General features: G+C 40.4%; 1 protein-coding gene across 6 annotated transcripts in view; it reads right to left on the bottom strand.

Annotated features, from left to right (window-relative positions):
* Positions 1–13,979: 13,979 nt before the first annotated feature.
* Srek1 (splicing regulatory glutamic acid and lysine rich protein 1) overlaps positions 13,980–22,951 on the bottom strand; it is a 32,646-nt gene continuing 23,674 nt past the window's right edge. For all 6 annotated transcript variants that reach the window (XM_034523335.2, XM_076916250.1, XM_034523336.2 and 3 more), the window contains 3 exons: positions 20,698–20,793; positions 17,030–17,174; positions 13,980–16,091 (listed from right to left, as the gene is read on the bottom strand). In XM_034523335.2, the coding sequence (XP_034379226.1) occupies positions 15,939–16,091; positions 17,030–17,174; positions 20,698–20,793 (394 nt within the window). In that variant the 3' untranslated portion in view covers positions 13,980–15,938. The remainder of the gene's footprint in view (positions 16,092–17,029; positions 17,175–20,697; positions 20,794–22,951) is intronic.

Raw genomic sequence — 22,951 nt, 5'->3', positions numbered from 1 at the left:
CCTTAATTTTGCAGGAGCACAAGCCACCCCAAGATCTGAGACGGGCATCTGAAGTGAGCAGTCTTGTGGGATTGTGCTCTTAGCAATGAGATTTGACTCTCCCAGAAGCTAGGTCAGACAGACTTAGAGTGGCCTCCTGTGGCGTTTGCAGGAGAATGGATTGTTCGTAACACGCTTTGGTGACCAGAGGGGAAGGAATATGCTGAGTATTGAGAGCTTGGGAGACAACACTCAACTTGTTCCACTCCAGCTAGACAGACATTCCCAACTTACTGTGTCAAACACTCAATTATTTCTTTATAGTCCCTCCTCAACAAGATCCTTACTGCTGAGGCTTTGCCTTTTTGAGTCTGATACCACTCTCGATCCAACTGTCCAGGCCCTGGTGAGAATCACCCTAAAAATTCTCCCAATTTCCCAGATGTAAGCCATTCTGGTGTCCTGACAAATCACCTCTAAAAGTGACCAAAATTCACCATCTTCATTTCTATTATCTACTGAATACATTGGCAGTCAATTAGGAGGTATGCTGACGCTATTTTGGGTACAGTACTCGAAAATGTTTGGAAGTCATTCATTGTCCCTCGGGTTAAAGCTGGGATCCTTGGGAGTGATCAGTCTTGAGGGCAGAAGCCTTATGTGATTAGTGCCTTATGAATGGGGCCTGAGGAAGTTTGTTAGCCCCTTCTACCAGGTTAGACATCACAGAAGGTACCACCTATGAGGAAGTGGGCTCTCAACACACATTAGATCTGCTGGGGCCCTAATTTTAGGCTTTCCAGCTTCTAGAATTTCAAGCAACAAGTTTCTGTTGTTTATAGGTAACCCAACCTAAGCTATTTCATTATACTAGTTCAAACAAAGACACTACATATGCTATTGTTTTTCTAATTGAAATCTGTGGGTTGACTTGTGTATTGTTAGTTTTCCAAGGAAGTATATGCTGAAGACAAGGATAGAGGTGTGTGGCAATCTTACTCCCTGCTCCTAAAGAGGTCCACAGAAAACTGTGGTGACTGGTGTCAGCGGTTGTACAGAGGTGGCAAGGTTGCATTCAGCAATGGGCAGAGGAATGTCAAGAAATTCTGGATCCTAATCACTGTTAACGAACGATTGGGGTCTTATTGGAAGCAGGGGCATTGTTGATGTGCCCATGCAATCAGCTAAGATGAAATCAGTTTACAGTAGGATGGCCCCTGAATCTAGTATGACTGTTGTCTGTAAAAGAAGTAGAAGGACATGCAGGGGTGGAGCTAGAAAGATGGTGTGTTTAGTGTCTGTTGAACAATCATGAGGACCCGTGTTCAGGTCCCAGCATTCACAAAAAATGCTGATCGTGTATGTGTGCACACCTGTAATCCCAGCACCGTGAAGTGGAAACAGGAGGATTCCAGGGACTCACCAGCCAGCCAGTCTAGCCAACTGCTGAGCGAGAGTCACCAAGTGATCCTGTCTCAGAAAATAGGGTAGAATGATAGAGGAAGACACTGAGAGTTGACTTCTGACTTCTGTGCATGAATTCACAGGGCACTAAACACACACACACAGTATGCATAGAGATAAACAAATACAAAGAGAAGAGACACAGAGGGCCACCTGGAGGCAAGTGTTGGAGTCCTGCACTTATGAGCCAAGCAATGCTGAAAGTATACAAAGAGGGCAGGGCCCTCATGAATCTTGACTTCTGACCCCTGACTTGGGACTGGGGGAAAGGAATTTCTATCATTTGAAGCCCCCTTTTCCACAGTGCTTTGGTCCAGCAGCCTTATTGTCTACTGTGTTGCTAACATGAGAAGATGAATGTGTCTCAAATGAAACCCACCTCTAGGGTTTGTAGTGTCTGAATTGTCGCAGAGCATAGAGTACAAGGCAGCAAAGGAGCCAGGGAACCAGGACACAACTAAAGTAGGTCTCAGTCTGTGAAGGCAAAATAACCTGAGCAAACCCCCAGGTTTCATCTGAACCAACTTCACCCCGACCCTAGAACAAACATCAGGCCTATTTGTTTCATCAAGTAATGAAATTGCTCATTAAACTTTTGGTACCTCATTTGGGATTAGGGAAAAAAGTCACATTGCAGCAATGTCGGAGTGTATTCTCATTGTTTATTTTAGTGTCTGTAATGCTTCTAAAAGTCAAGTGCTGGTAATGAAGTTACATCAGCCTTTCAGGACATCTTTGAACATAAACTGCATTAGCTCTGACATCTCCATTGGTTCACCAAGATTAATGGAATTGCCACTACCAGAAGCCCTGGCTTCCTAAGAAAATGAAGATTGTTTTTTTCCAAACACTATCAATAATGATGCTTGCAAGCCCTGTAACGTGGCACCAGAGAATTTACATTTTTATGAGTAATTTTTACATGGCTTTTAAGTTAAGCAGCACTTTGAAAGAAAATCCATCCAGATTTTAATTTATTAGAGATGTGAAGAGTGGGTCGTGGATGGAACACAGCCTAGGGTTGAATCCGACTCAGACTCTGCTCTTTAGCTGGTGGTAAGACACTGGGCTCATATCCCCCTAACACAGAGGAACCCCTCACCTGTAAAGTAAGAATAGGAAGTGAAAAGTGGGGCTGTTTCCATGATCCTCTCATGCCCTAAAATACTTTGCCCATGAAGAGTTCACTATTATTCTTCTGCAGTACATTTGTATGGGTTCAGTCTAATACTTGGGTTTTTTTTTTTTTTTTTTTTTTTTTTTTTTTTGCTTTGGAATTTTAATATAGGGTGTCATATAGCCTAGGATAGCTTCAAGTTGACTATGTATTAATAGCTGAGGCTGGCCTTGAACTCCTGCCTTTGTTGGACTCTAAAGATCTAAAACCAAGGGACACACTCCCCCAGAGACACTCACGGACGGGACTTGCTGCAATAACATGAGGTTTATTGATAAATTGATAAAAAAAACCAGTGCACTGGGGCTCTCTTGCATGCCGGAAAGAACCACCCTGAATTATAGCTGAGGGCAGTTTATATACTATTTTTACAGAATTTATGAGGGCAGTTATATAATTACTTCTTAAACATTAACCATAAAGGCCAAACTCCAACAGCCATTCCCAGGCCTGGTTGCTAAGTAATTCAAATTTGCACCTTATTTTTTTACAACAAAGAAGGGCAGCTTAAGAAACTTCTGTTTACCCAGGTTTTACTGTGTTAAGGGCTCATAAACTCCTATCATGGGTCTTTCTTCCTGGAATGTTTGTTTGAGTCTTTGGAATGTCCTTCTCTTGGGATGTGTCCCTGGGGGAAGTTAATGTTTGAGTTTAAAACCAAAATAGGAGCTTTTATTAATTTTAAGTTTCTACAACTTCATTCCTAATTCTGGGATTACAGTTATGTACCACCAAACCCTGTAACCAGATTTTCAGTTACTTTATTGAGGTCTTTTTTCTCCCACCCTCTCCACCCTTCCAGCCTCCCAACACTTAAGTAGGAAAGAAAGAAAGTTAGAAGGGAAAAGTGTTAGGGCATAGGTATTGTTAGACTCCCTCCTGCTGATTAGGGGTGGCAAGTTCCTTGGAGCATGTCCAATCAACATCAGGATAGAACCAGCAGCCAGAAGAAGCAGCAGCCACAACCTTGGGGCTCTGGCATTTGTATATTCTCTGAAGAGTCCCCAGAATTTCCAAATGTAAGCTATCTTCAGCTGGTAGAGTCATGCCGCTGCCAGGGCACGAGACAAATCAGTTAGCTGTGGTGGACGATCTGAAGCAGCTCCATATCCCACACCTGGAATTTAAAACAAAAACTCTCCCTACAACACTAGGCTCAGTTCTCGTTCTTCTCTGAGGCACTACATCACTTCATAACTCTTCAGAGCCTCTGCATGCTAACCAGGCCAGCTGAACGCTGGCACCTGGAGGAAAGATTCCTGAAGCAGCCCCTGCCATGCTACTTCTACAGTTCAAGTCTGTACGTTTGCACACTGCATAATGCAGAAGACAAGGGAAGTTGAGCTCCATTCAACCATGACACACACCACAGAATCCCAGCACTCGGAGGCAGCACCACTTCCAACTGCATAGGCTGCCAGAGGGGCTAGCAGAAGCCTCCCTCATACAGCCCTCAGCCTTAGACTGTGGGAAGCTGCCAAAAAAGACTTTTTGCTCCAAAAAGACTATAAGAAGATATACTTATTTTTGTGAGAAGATGGAGAAAATGTACTTATTTTTATTCTCTTGAATGCATTTTTATTATTGCTATTCTTAAGAACCGATGAACAACTTACAAGCACATGAATTTAGGGAACTTGCAAACCAAACAGACCAGCTATATCAAAACTCTACTGCAGTGGAGGTGGGGGAAGCTGGGAGAATTGGTGCATAAATAAGAGGACTTCAGTACAAACCCCCAGCACCACACACAAAGTCCCTGCTGCACCAGCCAGGCGGGGCAGATGGAGTCAATAAGATAGCTGGGGCTTTCAGAGAGACCCTGTCTCAAGGGAAGATGGAGAGTAGACACTCAGCATCTTCCTTTGAACTCCACTTGTGTGCACTGGTGCAATCACACCCCCTGCTATATATTTTACACACACACACACACACACACACACACACACACAACCTACTGGGAACTGACAATACTTTATCACAGAACAATCTAACATGCTAGTGTTGAGGTTTAGTCTTTTCCTATCTACTGCAATGGTAAGTGTGGGACCCCAAGAACTGGTGGTCCCAGAGACAAGAGAGTTCATATGTATACCGTACATCTTGGCCCCAAGTTATTTCTGATTGGTAAAGATGTCGACAGCCTGAGCAGAAGAGACATAGGTGTGGTTTAGGTTTTCTGGGCTTGGGGTGAAGGACCCTAGGGACTTTCACCAGCCTTACACCCATCCGCCTTGGGTCAAGGCTAGGCCAAGTTCCATTCTCCACCCACAGGAACATTCTTAAGTTAAAATATTCTCAGAATATACTAATGGTCACCTGACCCTCTAGAAAGTCCCAGGTAGAGTTCAAATTCATGTTATGCTTGCTAACCAATAAAGGACAATATGCTTAGTCAGTAAGTTTGAACTGTAACCTTGCTGATATAACCTGTGTCCCTAAAAAGTATAAAAACTGCTTGTAATAGCAATTCGGGGTCATCCTCTAGTAACCCACCTTGTAACCCACTAATAGAATGAAAGTCGACCTTGATGAGCCGTAAAATAAACCTCTTGCTTTTGCATTGATCTGCATCTCAGTGTCTCACTCAGGCATCTCAGTGTCTCACTGACTGAGGTCTCACAGGGGGTCTTACAGGGGGTCAAAGAGAGACCACAAGGGAGAAGGAGGTGCAGGATGAGGAAGCTGCTGCCATGGGTTAGGAGTTAAGAGAAAGTGGTCCTGTGGGCTGGCCCAGATGAAACAGTAATAACTCAGGGTTCTTGTTAGAAAAAGATTCTAACAGCATGGAAGTCAGGCAGCTTCTTAAGCTTTTGTACTGTTTCAGGCTTATTGTAAATATAATGGTTTTGTGCGTGTGCGTGTGCGTGTGTTATCCAGGAACTAAATGGTCGAAGGCAGGGTCAGGATTAAATGTTTCCACAAGTTGGAGTTTAGATTGTTCAGTTTAAGTAGTTAGTTTCACAGTTTGTGCCTCCATCAGTTTAATCTCTGCTCAACATCTGCAATTTTATACCTACATCAAGAGTGCCTACTTCCATATGCTGCTCCGGAGTCATATGCTATCCAGGCTCCTCACACTGAGATCAGCCTCTGGTTGAGCCGATTCCCTGAATCTTTTAGGAAGTGAGTTTTTGTGATCTTCCCCAAAACCACTCATTATAAATCCAGATTTTTCATGAAGCAAAGGCAAGAGTATCTAGAGGCTGGGCTGAGGCTTCAATCCTGTCAATATCAGGTTCTTCCTTTTCTCTTAAGACCTAGGAAGGATGTACTGTGATGCCTCTGAAGGAAGTCTAAGCCCGTCTTCTGATCTTTTCCAAGGGAATCTGGAAATATGTCTACACAGTCCATTTCTGTTGCTGTTGTTTTTATCATAAGATGGCCTTGGACTCAGCAGTCTTCTGCTTGAACTTCCTCAGTGCTGGAATCACAAGTATACCTCCACACCTGCTCACCTGCTTTTTTTTTTTTTTTTTTTGTCTTTTATTATTGGTAGAATGAGACAGGCTAGGCTAACTGCATGGCAGGCTTCAAATCGGCAGTTCAGGAGACTAGGCCTAAATATGTTTCCAAGAACTGGGCAAGTCCGGGCCTCAGAAGCTGCCCTGCCACCTAGCCTGAGGCAAGGACAATGGGTCCACAGCAGTTTCCAGATTTCCCCAGCAACAGTTTCCAGTGTGAATGCGCGCACGCGCACGCGCACGCACACGCGCGCACACACACACACACACACACACGCACACGCACATGCACACACACACACACACACACACACACGCGTGCGCACACACACACACGCGCGCACGCACACACACACACACACACACACACACGCGCACACACACACACACAAGCACACGCGCTCGCACACACACACGCGCACACACACACACCAGCAATGGTTCTGGAATGTCCCTAGAGATACAGCCAACAGATTTAAGACAGAGGTCACCTATCCCTGGAATTCCCACAATGTGTTTTAAATCAGGCCTGAGAGCTTACTACGGTACCTCCATCTTGGAACATGGTAGACCCCAGCATACTGGACATCTGCAGAATAAAACACTCTTTGCTTTTGCATACTATTTGAGTCCAGGGCATCATTCTTCAGCAAATCATGAACCCTTACAGAAACTAACAACTTTTTGATTTAAAAAAAAAAAAAACATGCAGTGTGTATGGGCTCAGAGAACACTGTGGACAGGATTCAAATCCTCATTACCCACATAAAAAGCCAGGATGGCTGCATGTGCCTGTAACCAACCCCAGCATTGAGGAGCAGAAGAGGGGAGAATCAGAGAGTTCACTGGCCAGCTAATTTAGCTGAGGGAGTGAGTGAGCTTCCGGTTCAGCAAGAGCCCTAGTCTTGGAGACAAGACTGAGAGCAAGAGGAAGATACCCGCCATCTTGCTCTGGACAGTGCATTCTCCAGAAAAGGAGTACACAAGCACAGTTGCACACCACACTAATATAACCATACACAAGCACAGCTGCACACCACACTTAATATAACCATATTGGAGCACACACAGGCATACGCACACACAGCATACAGCTTAACACTACAGACTAAAACTTACTGACAGCACATTTCCACTGTAAAGTCCATGGAAAATTACCCCCTGACACCCTGAAGGGTGAGGCCACACAGTCCCAAGAAAAAACACAAGATCTCTCCCTTTCCCAAAAAGGATGAAGACACATGGTTCCAAGAAAAACCTTGGGTTATCAGACATATGGAGCCTTCAGACAACAGATAGCTCCCCGTTAGAGGGTCCCCCATAGTCTATCAAAAACACCTGCCCTGTTCAAACTGTATATATGCTTCTGCCCAAGTGCATTCTTGGCCACTTCTTCTCCTGTGTGAGCAAGCAGCCCCAATGCATTGGACTAATTCATTAAATCCTCTTGTGATTGCAGCGGTTGCCCTCCGAGAGTTTCTTTCTTGGAATCCCAGTAGTGTAGCCTTTGGGCTCCACACTATTTATGGCTAAACAAGTATTATAACAAGAGTAACAAGAATTATAAACTTCATTTGCCACTGTATTTGTTATAGAAAAAACATATGTACAACAATTGTGACATGGAAGGAAGGAAGGAAGGAAAGAAGGAAAGAAGGAAGATAGGTGGGTGGGTGGACAGAAGACAATCAGAAACTGAACACCAGGCATTGCAGGTCAGTGAGCCCATCAAGAAACAAGGTAGGCACTGCCTATCCCAGATTACTGTAGAAAGGTTACAGCTAAAGTCAAGGGAGGGCAACCCAGGCCCAACCTAGCAGTCTGCACTAAGGAGATAAAGTTAGGAACCACTAAGGTCAAGGAGGCCAGATATTATAGACCAGAATGTGGAGAAAGGAGCTGCACAGAGCAAGCTCTGATGATCTGCACACCACCACAGAGCCATCCACGTTGTCAGCTGAAGAACAGCTGAGATACTAGCCAAGGCCCAAACAGGAGAAGGCACAGTCAGGAAGTGTGCAGCACAAGCATGAGGCGCTGAGTCCAAGAAGCCCCAGTGCCCATGGAGAAGCCTGGTGTGGTGGTGGTGTGTGATGTGATCCCAGCACTGAGGAGGCAAGCGCAAGAAAAAGCCCTAGGGCTTGCTGGCCAGTCACCCTACTGAATCAGCAAGTGCCAGGTCTCAGCGAGAGACCTTGTCTGAGGGTTAACCTCTGAGCTCCATACACAGGACACACCTGCACACGTGAACTTCAGTGTGTTTGAATGAAAATGTACAAACTTCTGCAATGCGCACTGCTCCATACCAAAAAACAAAAACCCTCTCCAACCAAATGACCCCCCCAAAACCCCTCTGAACAATCACAAAGTCTCCCCAGAGTGGAATAGGCTGATAATTGTACTCCTGGGAGCGGGGGGAGTTGGGCAGGAAAGACAATTCCTAGCACAGCAGGTGCTTGGAAGAGAAATGGAACACGATGAGCCCTAGAGAAAAGGCTGATCAGGGTCTCCCTAACAAAACTTTCAAAACCAAGTTTCGAAAGAAAGTCCCTGCGGAAACTTGGGGGGTGGGGACTCAAGAATACAAAAATTCTTACAAATTATATATTACTGCATTTTACATTTAAGCCTGTAAAAGAGATAAAGGAAACAGAAAATTGAGTTAGAGTTACACAAACACAGTATCTGAGGTTTTGGCCTTTAGCTTTAAAACACATTAGATGAGACTAATAGCAAATAAGAAACTATAATCATGGGCTCAGGATGTAGATCTGTGCTAGAATGCTTACCCAGCATGCATGGCGTTCAATGTTCAACCCCTAGTACTGCAAACAAACAGTAGACAAAACAAAAAGCTATAAGCATGTGCCACTCCGACATTCTGTACACGACGGACCACATACACGACGTTTCTTGCCTGAGAGCTTTGCTTAGTACTGACCTACTGCGCACACAAACCTTGATATTTACACACCAGTAAGAAAGGCTGCACGTTCATCTGCCTTGTTAATCACAGTGTATTAGCAAACTCAGAAAGAGAACAGTGCAACTCTCCAAGAAAGATTAAGAGCCAAGTTTGTTGTTGTTATTTTGGTTTTTGAGACAGGGATTCTCTATGTAACAGCCCTGGCTGTCCCAGAACTCACATTGTATAATAGGCTGACCTTGAACTCAGGGATCTACTTGCCTTCTGCCTTCCAAGTGCTGCAACTAAAGGTGTGTGCTGATGCCAACATCACCAAGTTAAGACCCAGCTTAAACAAACTATATGCTTCTCATAGATGAATAATTTAAACATTAACATGCTAAAAGTTTGAAATGAAATGGTGGTAAAAATACACAAATGCAAAAAAAGTCCTCTCACACAGAATTTTTAAAATGTTAGTATCAGGGAAAGATTTCAAAGCAAAGAACATTACTAGAAAGACAATGATATAAAGGTCAACTCAATGTGAATTATTTAACAGTACTAAACATTTACAAGCCAAAGAACAGAACTTCAAATCACATAAAACATAAATGAAACCAAAGACCCCTCATTGACAGTAAACAAACAAAATTAACAAGAATATAAAAGAACAGAAGTTAAATGTTACATTCTTTTTAACAGGTGCATAAAGAACACTTACCAAATGGAATTCATGGACCACTAAACAAGAATAATTAAAAGGAATAAAATCATACAGATGTTTCCTAACTACAAGGAATTAAAATTTTAAAAAGGGAAAGAAAGATCTTTGGAAATTTCTAAATATTTAGACACTAAATAACACATATTTAAATAACTCATGAGTTAAAAACAAAACAAAACCCAAGGGAATTATGAAGTGTTTTGAATTGAGTGAAAACAAAACGCATCAGGATTTGTGGGGATGTAGAACATTAAAATGTCTGTACAGAAAGGGTTCCAATTCATAGTTTACAGGGAGAAAATAAAGATTAAAAAAAAAAAAAAAAAAAAAACCCCTTCTAAACCTGTAACACAATGAACAAAATGACAAAAAAGAAAATAAAAGCAACCTGAAAAACAAGTTTAAAAATGATAAGACACTACAAAAGACTTTACACATTTACAGGAAATATACGTAGTTTCATACAAATATGTTAATCAACTCTAAAAGCTTTAAAAGAACACATAATCAACTCTAAAAGCTTTAAAAGAACACATAACAGCTTATTTAGAAACACAAGAAACCCTAAATCTACTTGTTAACACTGAATTAGCAATAACACACACACACACACCCTAGTGTCAGTGATATGGCTCAGTTGATAAACTCACCTGGCAACCTAATTTCTCTCCCCCCTCTCCGCTCCCCCAAACAGACATACACACACCCCGCACTCAAACTGGCTTCACTAGAGAATTACAACTAACAATATAATACAAATTCCCTCAGAAACTAAAGATAGAATACTTGTAGCATATGCAATTTGATTAGCATGGCCCTTTTACCACATTGAGAAAGCCAGATCAGTTTAAAGAAGGTTAATTAAGTAGCAACACATACTGAAATAACCCAGGGTCAGACCAATTAAGTGTCTACAGAAACAGACTTCCCTCCAGTAATGCAATTACCTTTCTGCTAGAAGAATTTCATTCCTGACAAAGGGCAGGTAGAGATACTGCGGGGTAGTGAGGGGGGTGGCACAGGCCTGATGGTACAGCAGTTGGGTAGGCAGTTAAGGCAGATCAGGAGTTTGAATCCAGCCAGGCTAAACAAGACTCAACAACAGTTAACAAGGACCTTTCAGAGGAAACCAGAATCAAGAGTTAGCAAAGGTGAACACAGGTAGTGTCAAATCAGAAATTAATGTGGCAGAGACAACTAGAATGGGTTTGGGTGAACTGAAGAGCTGGGGCACACACCATAAATTGTAGAAAAAAACAGCTTGACACTAGTAAGCTATCCAGTATTACTCTAGAAAGGTAGGGTGTGTATATGTGTGTGTGTGTGTGTGTGTGTGTGTGTGTGTGTGTGCACGCCTGCATGCACCTGCCTGCCCATCTAACTGACCTCACTCACCACCTCCAGTGGGTACACTGTTACTGTGGCGGATACTTGAAACATGGGCATACTGTCAGAAGTGGCTGCTCCAACTTGGAATCCCTATATGAAGTCACGTGAAAGGGCCACATACTGTGGTCTATCTCTGCTATCAGCAAGCTTCCTACAAAGCCTCTCCAGCCCAGCATATGCCGCATAACCCTTTGTATTATCTTTATCTGAGAGGGCAGTTAAGACAGGGGCTTCCCTCATGATGGATGGGCCAGCCAAGCCACAAGGTCAGACTAAATCCTAAATCTACAGTTTGCCTGCACACCACGCATACAAGATCAGAAAATGACTTTTGGGTGTCCGTTCTCTCCTGCCACATAGGTGCTGGTGAGCAAACTCAGGTCACTGGGCTTCTTGGTATATTCCTTTACCTGCTGAACCATCTCAGCTTTAAGGATATAGTTTTGGCTGCTTCGTCTGACTTCAGTAGTCTCCCCAAGCAGATAGCACACTGACTGACCTCATGGAGAACTGTACTTCTCAAAAAAAAAAAAAAAAAAAAAAAAAATCAGAGAAAGTAGTGTTTCACTTGCTGTTCAGACATGGTGGCAATTACCACTCCACACAAGTCTCCAGGAAGCTGATGCCATGAACCAAACAGACCCAAAGCAGCTGCCACTTAGAATATCACCAAAGGCTTAGGATGCAAAGCCTCTGTTAGTTAACACCCAGGATGGGATTGCCAATATACAAAAAACTGGGTAGTCACTTCGGAAGCCTGGAAGAGCAAATCATATTTCAGTTATAAAAACAAACTGTAAAATGCAAATATCTGCCTCAGAAGTTGAAATTACCACTCAACAGTGGAAGGATTTCAAGATTTTCATTTTATTAAAATTTTAGCAACATAATAGCATCATTTGGTACCTCTTTATTAATACCATGTAAAAGCAGTTCTACTCAGACTTACACCTAGGCAGTATCTTTAGGCTTGCATTAACTTTTCTTTTGATGGTCGATATTTCTGTTATATTAAAACTACAAAATTGACCTAAACAGTTACATAGTATATTTAATCTTGTATGAAGGTAAGTTCTCTGGGTTACTCCCCAGTCGTGTGTGGCCTACTGGTACTGTTTACTTGTACAACTCTACAATTCTCTCAGTATGAGTTTGATGAATCTGAACTTACATAGTTAAGAATGTCAAATAAAAATTAATCAAGAAGAGAGACCGTAATTCCATTTCGACCCTGGAATTTAAATGTCATCTCTCCCAAACTAGCAATTTTCCAAATTAAAATGTTAGCTGCCAGTAAACATCAGGCAAGATTAAAAACCTACTTTTAAAATACATTGTTATAAGTCAGGCTGCAGTTCAGTGATAGAGCACTGTCAGGTGTGAAGCCCTGGTTTTAATCCTTAAAGTAAGAAAAAAAATGAAGGAAATATTAACTATAAACAAATCAACTCCAGAAACTATAAACAGATCTTAGCCTGGAATGTAAAAAGTCTGCTACTAAATCTAACCTGATTATGGACCAGAAGCCGTAAGAGGCTTTAGTTGTTGATGTATCATTCAGTCCCCAGGTGAAATCATTTAAGAATACAATAAAAGACAAAAGGAATTGAAAGACTGACCTACAAATTGAGTAGGAAATTAATTTTTATTTTACAAGATTATTTTGTTATATTTTTATTAGATTCCTGCCTCCAGAAATAGGAACAAAGCCCTTTGAAAAGCATTAAATATGGAAATTTAAAAATAATTTAAGTGCCTATTGGCAAATAAACATGAGAAAACAGTGAGTGGAGGAAACATAAGCACACAGTGAACAGTCACTGCATTTCTATAGCATGGTCAACTTTACAGCTCACTCAATCAAATCCGTTATCCCATGGCTCAGAGATGCCCTACGACTCAATGCATCCCTCCGAAAACACTGGTTCTAGCCGCTGACTCGACTAACATGAAATGAAACTATTCTCTATCTGTGGTGCATTGTAAACTGAAAATATTTTAAAGGCGAATAGTGAGCTTCATAACTCTTAAGCTTTAAATGATTTCATAGGTTAAGGCGGGTCTAGATAAAAGGTTGCATCTTTTCTAAATTTTAAAACGAAAGCACAAAAACAGAAGGATGGCATTAGTATCTTAAAATTTTTCTTGACTGAAAAAATAATAAACCATCTTGATTATAAACATTGGTTTATTTGTAATTGAGTATATAAAAATTTAAGCCTCTAACATAAAGATAAATACATAATAGACACTGAATGTATTTAAAGAATTCTAACCCTGGAGAAGATTACAGTCCTAGCTAATTAGATTAAGACTGGAAACTGCAACTACAGCTATAGTCATTAGAAGTTAATTAAAAACCTCCTACGGTCCTTAACTGTAAAGCCACCAGGTGAGTGCTTGTATCAGCTCAGTGTGCACACAGAAGCCATCTGCAGTATCAGACTCTGTCTAGAACGAGGAAGAGACCACCACCCACACTAGCTGTCAGTAGGAGATGGTTCTGGTCTCGCCCTGGCTTTTCTGACAGCATCAATCTTAGGTGAAAAGGAGTAAAGGAACAGAAACAAAGAGCAGGTGTGCCTGCCTCCCCGAGTGCCTCACTCCCACACACCTGCAGGCCGCATCCCACAGCATCCGACTTCATTTTCTCTTGTATCCCTGCTCATTTTAGAAAACCATTTTCTATATTAATAATTATTTGAGCAAAATAAATACGTGAATGAAAGGTAATTAGCAGTAGGAATTAAATGTTCATTTCCACCATGAAAACATTTCAGCGGAGGAAACGCCCTAACTTTAAGGCATGCACAGGCCATGACGACACCCTCCACATGGCAAACAAAACCAGAGTGGAACGGAAACTGAAGACTCTTTCCACTAAAATACTCAACTTTATTAGAGAAATGGTACTAAAAAATAACAAAGATTCCAACATTTGCTCTATTCTACTTACATTTCATAAATAAGACAGCGGTTGAAGTGAGACACTCCTTCACAATCTCTCCACAGGTGTCCGAGTATTTCTGTATCACAATAAGCTGTTTATAGCCAACCGGAATTGGCTAAATGATTAGAATGGCCGTCTATACTTTACATAGTAAAGCATTTTCCAAAAGGTTAATGTACACAATGACAAAAAAGAAAACACAAACATACACACAGTAATTCCGAACACCTGAAGATGATTAAGCAGCTTCATAATCGAACCAGGCTTTATGATTTGCAGAAAGGGCCTTTCTAGTCTTCAGATTATAGTTTCGACAGTATTAATGTGGAAAAAAAAGACTCAAGTTGAAACCAAGGAACTAAAGTGCTACTTGGCTTTATAAATCTGTGAAAGTAACTTCATGAGGTAAGGCAACTGAGTAATTTGATTGTATTAGGTTCTGTTAAAATTATCACACTTGATTTTCAAATAACCTTTGCAGATTAAAAGTGGGGTTTTGTTTGTTTTGGAAATGTAACAATAATGAACAGTGCATTAACTAGAATGTATAGTTTTGGAGAAAACATTAACAGATGTCGTTTTACTACTTGCATACCTTCAGCAGAAAGTGGAGTCTTAGACTGATGGATGACCTTGTCTCTTAAACTTGAGCATATCATTAAACACAAAATTACTCTCCGTATGCTCCTACTCCTTCCTTCAAGTATAATTTAGGTGTAAGTATAATTGGGAGAAAATGACTGCAAGGTAATATTAAGGCCATCCAATGAAGTCAACTCGTAGGTTTCCTCTGATCATGTAAGAGCATGTCTCCTGTTTAATCATCACAGTATAAAACTGGTGGTCCCCAAACTACACTGTTGTTTGAACCTCCACACATCTTGTAAACAGGACTTCCTTTTCTTATCTGAATTAAGAAGTGCTTCTGACACACCACTTGAACACTTCCCAATGGGTATGAATAGAATACAACCATATAGATTCCATATGAATTAAGAATGACTAGCACATATAAAATCCTAGAAAACAGTATACCACACATTGTAGAAGGCACTAAAGCTTCAGCTTGTGCTCCAATAGCCCATTTTTGAAAACTCAGTTTCCTTTTCATAAGGGCATCTTTGCCACCTACAGCTGACAAGACACACTGCAATGTTCTTCATGAGCTTGGAAATGTTAAGGAAGTTTAAGAAGAAATGCTCATTTTATGGCAGACCCCATGATTCTAAACACTGAATGCATTATTAGTATTCAACACAGCTGCTCTTCTTCTGAAGAGCAGTAGCATGCATTGTCAGTTGGTTTTTAATCACTTATTTAAGCAATGTTAATCTGTAAAACTGTTTTAAAGAAAAACTGATGTTCAAAACAGTGAGCAAAAGAAAATCCAATAGTGAAGATTTATCACAATCACTGTAATTCCTGTGAAGTAAATGTTAAAACTTCTTACATAATTTGCACTTTACAACGGTGTATATTTGCACAAATTTCAAGCACATCATCAAACTGTATATATTGAAATTTTTTTTAAAAAAAAGTAAAACAATACAAAATTCAGTAACTAGCGTTACTTTTAAGAGCCTCCACTGCTCATCTCCGTGGATAGTTCCACTCTGGATCTCTGCTTTTCTGGCAAACACTGATGTACCCACCACATGACAAGAGTGGCAGCCATCATGGAAATGCAGACTTCATTGAAGATAGTCAATTTTGGTAACATCTGGAATTCATGATGTCCATGCTCAGTAACAAGATGTCCACAATGTCACCTCAAAGCTGGAAAAGCTTTAGTTACCATACATGGGGTCCTTCCTCCATTTACACCTTGTTTGGAACCGAAAGCTTTGGGTGTGATCCCACCGTGGAGGGGACAGAGCGGCAGGCTACACGGCATCGGCCTTGCTGCGTGGGCTCTCCTCACTTGGTTGGCAGTTCCCATTCTGCTGTACTTTATCCTCCTCCTCAGTCCTTGGAGAGGCCTTCTCATCTGCATCTTTGCTCACAGCTGAATCTGCCTCTTTACTGTGATCCTTCTCCTGCAAAAAATACCAAGTACATGTCTACTACCATGCACGATAATCGTCTATAAGTGTGGCTAAATGATTTAACTGTTTTTTGTGACTAAAACTGCATTGTCTTCTTTCATTAAAAAACATGCAAGCATATGCATCAACTTGTCCTCTGCATGCCCACAGAAGATGGGCAATTCATGTAACAAAATTAGAATCCAACAGGTGAACAGAAATTCTAGCTCTTCAAGATCAGCCTTGTAAAATAAAACAAAAACAAACAAACAAAAAGCCAAAAAGCTTCCCAATACACTACAAGAAATAAATGTGAACCTATACAAAAAGAAGTTGCTCTTCCTCCTGGAAAAGCCTTGAAAAACAGCCCAAATTCTGCCCTCAAGCTACAGAAGGATCAGAGAACAAAGAAGGCCTAGAACGGAATTCACACTCAATACTGCCAATGTCACTGATGATGACAAATCCCATCATTATCAAAGTTCCAGAATCTTATTTCCAAATAGAATTATACATGACAAGATAGCAAAGAGTGAATTGTCAAATTCATAAGTACTTACAATTTCCAAGAAAAAGCTTAATTAGGGAGTTTAGCCTTCAATTCTATCAGGAAATTTGGTTTCAATTATGTATTACATATCAAACCTAATTTTAGCTACATTACAAAACCAATAACAAAGTCTTATCAATTTTGCTCAAATGTATGCTGAGAATATTAAATACACTTGTTACCCAGAGGTTTTCTAAAATGTTCTCCTTGTATGTTATTTACTGATTCTCCAAAATAAGGAAAGAAGCTGCTTAAGTGTTCACTGGTTCTCATCTCTTCCAAAGGCAGGATGAGTGAATAGCAACAGTGGACAGGGCACTGCTGCCCCTGGAGGGCGGTGCGGGCGGGCACTGCACTGAGGGAGCTCCTCTCTGGTATGGGCTCTGGCTGAATGGCTTACCTTAACTGCTGTGCTAGTCTTCTCCACCTTCTCCTTCCCATCTCGGTCACTAGAAGTCTTTTTTGTGGAGGTGGAACGTTCTCTTTCTCTCCTGTCACTGATGTGGTCCCGTTCTTTTTCTCTCTTTTTATCTTTCTTATTTCGGCTATATTGAAAATGAAAGCATTATCTTTAAGAATTTGAAGACCTACTCTCTATACTCCAGTCAGCAATGCTCATCTAACACAGGCTATCTAAAACAACACGATGTAAATAAGCATGCCAGTAAAGAGGATTGGCAAAGTAACAAAACCAGGTCCTCCAACCCGACCTACCCCACCCTTTGCTTCATTCAGGGTTAAAGTGATTTCAGCAGTAGACACTACATGTTCCTTTAAGGCACAACTTGGTCCTGTCAACTTACTGCTTTTTAAATGTTCAAGATATACTTACATACTGACATAAGAATGAGATAAGAACCAACTACAGTCAGCCTAAACTGTAATGGCTCCTTATACAGATTTGACCAACCACGTATCAAAAGTATGCAGGAAAATGCTGCACCTAAACACAGACACTGTTTTTCTAGTAATGGAAACTATTCCACTGAATCCCTAACCCCTACAGACTTTTTTCTTTTCATGATTTTCTGAATATACCATGTACTAGTTAGTGTATAATGGTATCATGTGTGGACATTTGAGAGGGAATAAAAAGACCAGCAAGATGGCTTAGCTGGCACCAAGCATAATGACCTGAATTTCATTTCTGAGACTTACATAATTTTTAACGAAAGAAAGAAAGAGCGAGAGAGAGAGACTCAGAGAGAGAGAGAGAGAGAGAGAGAGAAATTCAGACAGACAAATCTAGACGCAGGAGAATAGCTACAGTAAACTTCAGAACGCCACGTCACTTCCTACAGTCCTGCCCACCTCATCTATTGTTAGAAACAGGAACCAACAATTCAAAGCCAAACCTAAAACACATAAAATGCATTACTGAAATTTTTTTTTAAAAAAATCACAAACCCCTAAGATTATAGAGGGAAAATTATGCATATCATTTGAAAAACATAAATGCTCCTGATCTGGCCAAGATGGCTCTAACATGGAAATATGAGCAGTTCCCTCTTATGAGTAGTTTAAAAGTAGACCCGAAATTAATGGAAATAATGAGGACAACTATGAAGCAGATCCAAAACCAAATGAACATCCATTGCAACAAAAATACTATTTCAGGTCACTGGGGAAAATGGTATTTTATAAGAGGTTTGGGGACAACCTCTAATCATTTGGCAAGGTGATAAAACAAGACACACATGTCCTTCTAAATAACAGAAACAGACCAAATAGGCTTAGAGACCCAACTTCTTTTTAAATGAAATGACTACATACTAGAAGTAAATATGGTGGATTCTAGGTTAAATTTCTAAACACACCTACAACTCTATATAAAACAAAAAAAAATTGTAAATTTGTTTGCAAGAAAACTTTACAAGGCAAAGCAAAATAAACAAGAAACAAACAAAAAAAAAACCCTCAAGTGCTTCAAAACACAGTATCATCGTGTATGCTATATGTCTTTATATATGGTTAAAAATCAAAAGAATGATACAAAGAAGCATCATAAATAATAAAATACTACAAGGGCCAGAGAGGAGGTTCAGTATGGAGAAGAGTGAGGTTCAGTTCCCAGCATCCACATCAGGATCAGGCAGGTCACAGCTGCCTGTAATAATCCCCTGTCTTCTGTGGCCTCTACACACATTGTGTTCACATATAGAAACCCACACACAAACATATAATTACAAATAAAACAACAATAATATTTTTAAGAAAATACAATCAATTTAACTAAAGATAACAAAAACAAACCACCAATTCATATACTACCTAGCACAGCCCAGCAATGAAAGAATGTACAGAGGCACACTAGCAGGCCAGACTGAATGCCGTAGAGAACACCAGCCAAAACACACAGACTCAACGCAATCCCTACAAACACCATTAACAACATCAGCAGCAGCTACACAAAAAATCTGTCCTAAAACATGTATGACACCTTGAAGGCTCTCCATATAACCAAAATGATTTTTAAAAGAACAAGTTGAGGCTGGAGAGGTGGCAGAGCTGTTAAGAGCACTCAATGCACTTTTAGAAGATTCTGGCTTGCTTTCCAGCGCTCACACAGCAGCTCAAAAAACTTCAAGTTCCAGGGAATCTAACATCTTCTTCTCACCTCCATGAGCCCCTGTATACACACGTTGTGAACATTTATACACTCAGGCACACACACACAAAATAAATAAATATATAAATATTTTTAAAAGAAAAAACATGGTTAAGTGACTCACGATTTTTGATTTCAAAATGACTACAATACTACAATAACTGAAAACATGGTACTTGCCTAAGGACAAACAGGTAGGCCTGTGGACTAGCCTAGAATAAACTCTTGCATACCAGGTCAAATGATTTTCAAGATGGGTTCCAAAATCAATATTCAGTGACAAAACAGCAGTTTTCAACAGTGATGTTGAGAAAACGTAAAATCCAGATGCCAAGAAATGAAGTTGGAATCCTACCTCTAAGCATATACAAAATTTACCTCAAAATACATAAAAGGGTTGATTAAACGGCTCAGAGTAACAGCATGTACTGTGTGATCTGAACCACAAGTTCCATTTCTGGAACCCACATAAAAGTAGGAGAGAACTAATTTCAAAAAGACGACCTTTAACCTCCACACATATGCTGCTGCGCATACATGCCCCTAAACACACACACACACACACACACACACACACTAATAATAATAATAATACTAAATTAAATTTAAAAAGCAAAAATAGATGAAAAGACATAATAATAGTTCATTACCACAAGTTCAAGGGTCATCTGGTCTGCTGGTGTGTGAACATCAATGAGACCTGGATAGTCACTGACCATGCAAATACACAAGAGTATGTTATCCTTCTTGTGAAAATAAAATTGGGAAATACCAATTGGCCTAATTTTGTAAATAGAAACAGACAAAAGCTGAAATACACAGTGCATGGGAAGAAGGTAGAAGGAAAACAGAGCACTGTCACAGAACCAAAGTTCTAGCCAGCAGCATCAAAAGGAATAGATACTTCTTCCTCTCACCAGTGCAAACACATTTCTTATAGTGAAGAATGGCAAAAGGTATGACCCCTATCTGTTCCATGCTACTATCTTTTTAATTTTTTAAAGGATTTTTATTCATTTATTTATTACATGCACTATGTAAGTACACTGTAGCTATCTTCACACACACCAGAAGACGGCATCGGATTCCATTACAAATGGTTGTGAGCCACCATGTGGTTGCTGGGAATTGAACTCAGGACCTCTGGAAGAGCAGTCAGTGCTCTTAACTGTTGAGCCATGTCTCAGCCCTCCATGCTACTTTTTAATCTAAGGAACAAGCATGCACTTCCACTTTTGACTATACAAACCTGGGGACGAGAAGGGAATTTGTAATGGTCAGTTCCTATTTGATGACCTGGATGAGCATACAGGTGCAAGCTGATGGTTTTCAAAACTAATCTATATTCTGAAGAATACAAATATATTTGCCATTCAAAAACCCAAACTTAAAAAATAGGTTAAAGAAGAAATTCTTATTTCCTGCTCCCTCTTTACATTTTACTGGATGCATCCACCTACCCCCTGGGAGATGGAGACCTAGACGACTTTCTTTTTCCGGTCTTTGATGTTCTTGGTGATCTGGAAGAACTCCTGCTCCTCCTCCTCCGCCTTTCTCTAAAAGACAAAACACAGCACTTTCTAAAGTCAGCAACTGAAATGAAGGACAGTTCAAACTCTAATGTTTGATGGTTTTATTTTGTAATGTTTTTCAGGTTGTTGAGACTGTAGGCTTGTACTACCAGCCTGGCTTAGTTCTAGTTCTACAGGGTGGGGTTAAAGGGACGCTGGAGGTCAGATCCAGGCCCTCCCACATGACAGTGTGTGCTCCTGAGCCATTCCCTTACTCCCTTAAGGGCTCATTAAATTCTTTTTAAAAGCATGTTTTTATTACCTGATTTTAGTGTAGATCAAATTATGAACCATACATTTATTGTTGACAAAACCATCATCTAAAATTTCAGGAGAAAATAGAGGACAACCTCCTTTTCATTTGACATACTTTAAATTCTTTTTAATTCTTCAAGTTAGTATACAAAGTGATGGGTTTCACTAGAACAATTTTTCAAATGGAGAAAATATCAAGGATGGTTCAGACTCAAATATCTTCTCTCTTAGTAACTAAAATCTTTCCCATCATTGTGCTTCTGCAAAGATTTTTCTAACAAAGTAACAAAGTCTAACAAGACTGTAGGATAAGTTAACTCACAAAGGCTTAGATGTGTCAGAATAATAAAATGCAGTTGAGTAACTTATTGAGAAACTGCTTTCCCCTTAGATTGCTATCATTACCACTGTTTCAGTCATTTAAAATTAGTGGGCAAACTTACACAAGTAGTTAAAATCTGAAATTCAGATAAGAAAATAATTAGCAAAAAGGAAAAAATTAACATTAACAGATAACACATATTGTAAACTATATCATATTTAAGAGTGACTTAGAATCAATGAACTTCACCACATCCCACAACTCAAGGGATGAGGTATGAAGACATAATGATTAGTAGAGCCAATAATCTTATAAAAGAAGTTCTGATAAGGGCTGGGGGCAATTGCTCAGTATTTGCTGGCCAAACATCTATGGAAAAGGCCAGGCAGAGTGGCACATACCTGCAGTCCTACACCAGGAGGCAGAAACAGGAGGATCTGGGAGACTTGCTCGCCAGTCTAGGCAGTCAATGAGTTTCAGGTTCAGTGACACCTTGTCTCAAAAACCTCAGGTGGAGAATGACAGAGGAAGACAGAGACTGACCTCTAATCGTAATGCATGCAAACATAAATGCACACACATCCCACACACAAGAGGAGCAGCTCTCAGAACAACTAACCACACAACCAAAATATTAATCTTCCGAAATTCAAGTTCTCCTTAGTATTGCCTTTAATTTTCTTTCATAAAACAAAGGAAACCCAAAGCCAATACTCCAGACTTCCGGGGTTGTGTTGGGACTAGAGGGTAACACCAGCAACGTGTCGAGAACAGAGCCTGGCACACAGCAGGTGCTCAATTAATAAAGATTCTTTTTTTTTTTTTTTTTTTTTGGGTGGGGAGCAGAAACAGAATATTGGAGAAATCAAACCCTACTCACACATGGTAGAAAAGCACTGGCTTTCCTCCCCTTTCATAATAATAATTTTTAAGCATTCAACATTTCTTAAGTATCAAATCTTTCTTTGAAAATACAGATTAAAAGACAATGTTGAAAATAAAAGCATGAAGTAGATTTTTTTGAGCAGTTAGAAGGTTTCCCACTCAATGAGCACATCAGAGCATTAGAAAAGGAGGGGACCTACTAAAGCGTCGCAGACTGTAGCTGTTGCTGAACTGACAGAACTCTCAATCAATGTATGCATACATAGTCAGTCATTCACTAACTCTTCCCAGCTCATTTGGTCTCTAGGTCTCAGAGTTTAAGAATATGTTCTGGACTAAATTTGAACGTTTGAATTCCCTTAAACATAAAAGGAGCCAGGCATTGTGGTGCACACCTTTAATGCAAGCATCTAGGATCATCATGATCTTTCTGAGTTTGAAGCCAGCTATGTCTATCGAGAGCCACAGAGACCCTGTCTCAAAAAGAGCAAGAACATGAGCAAGAGAGAGCAAGAGAGCAAGCAAGCCAGCGAGAGACAGAGACAGAGACAGAAACAGAGAGAAAGCAAAAATGAGCAGAGCCACTAGAAAAAATAAGCTTATGTTACTAATTTAAAAATGATTCAAATAATTTGATGCTGTGAAGCAGAATATCTGGACGGCACAATAACATGAAGACAC

The sequence above is a fragment of the Arvicanthis niloticus genome, chromosome 19 (genome assembly GCF_011762505.2).
Source record: "Arvicanthis niloticus isolate mArvNil1 chromosome 19, mArvNil1.pat.X, whole genome shotgun sequence".
NCBI lineage: Eukaryota > Metazoa > Chordata > Mammalia > Rodentia > Muridae > Arvicanthis > Arvicanthis niloticus.
This window is presented reverse-complemented; position numbering and strand designations above follow the sequence as displayed.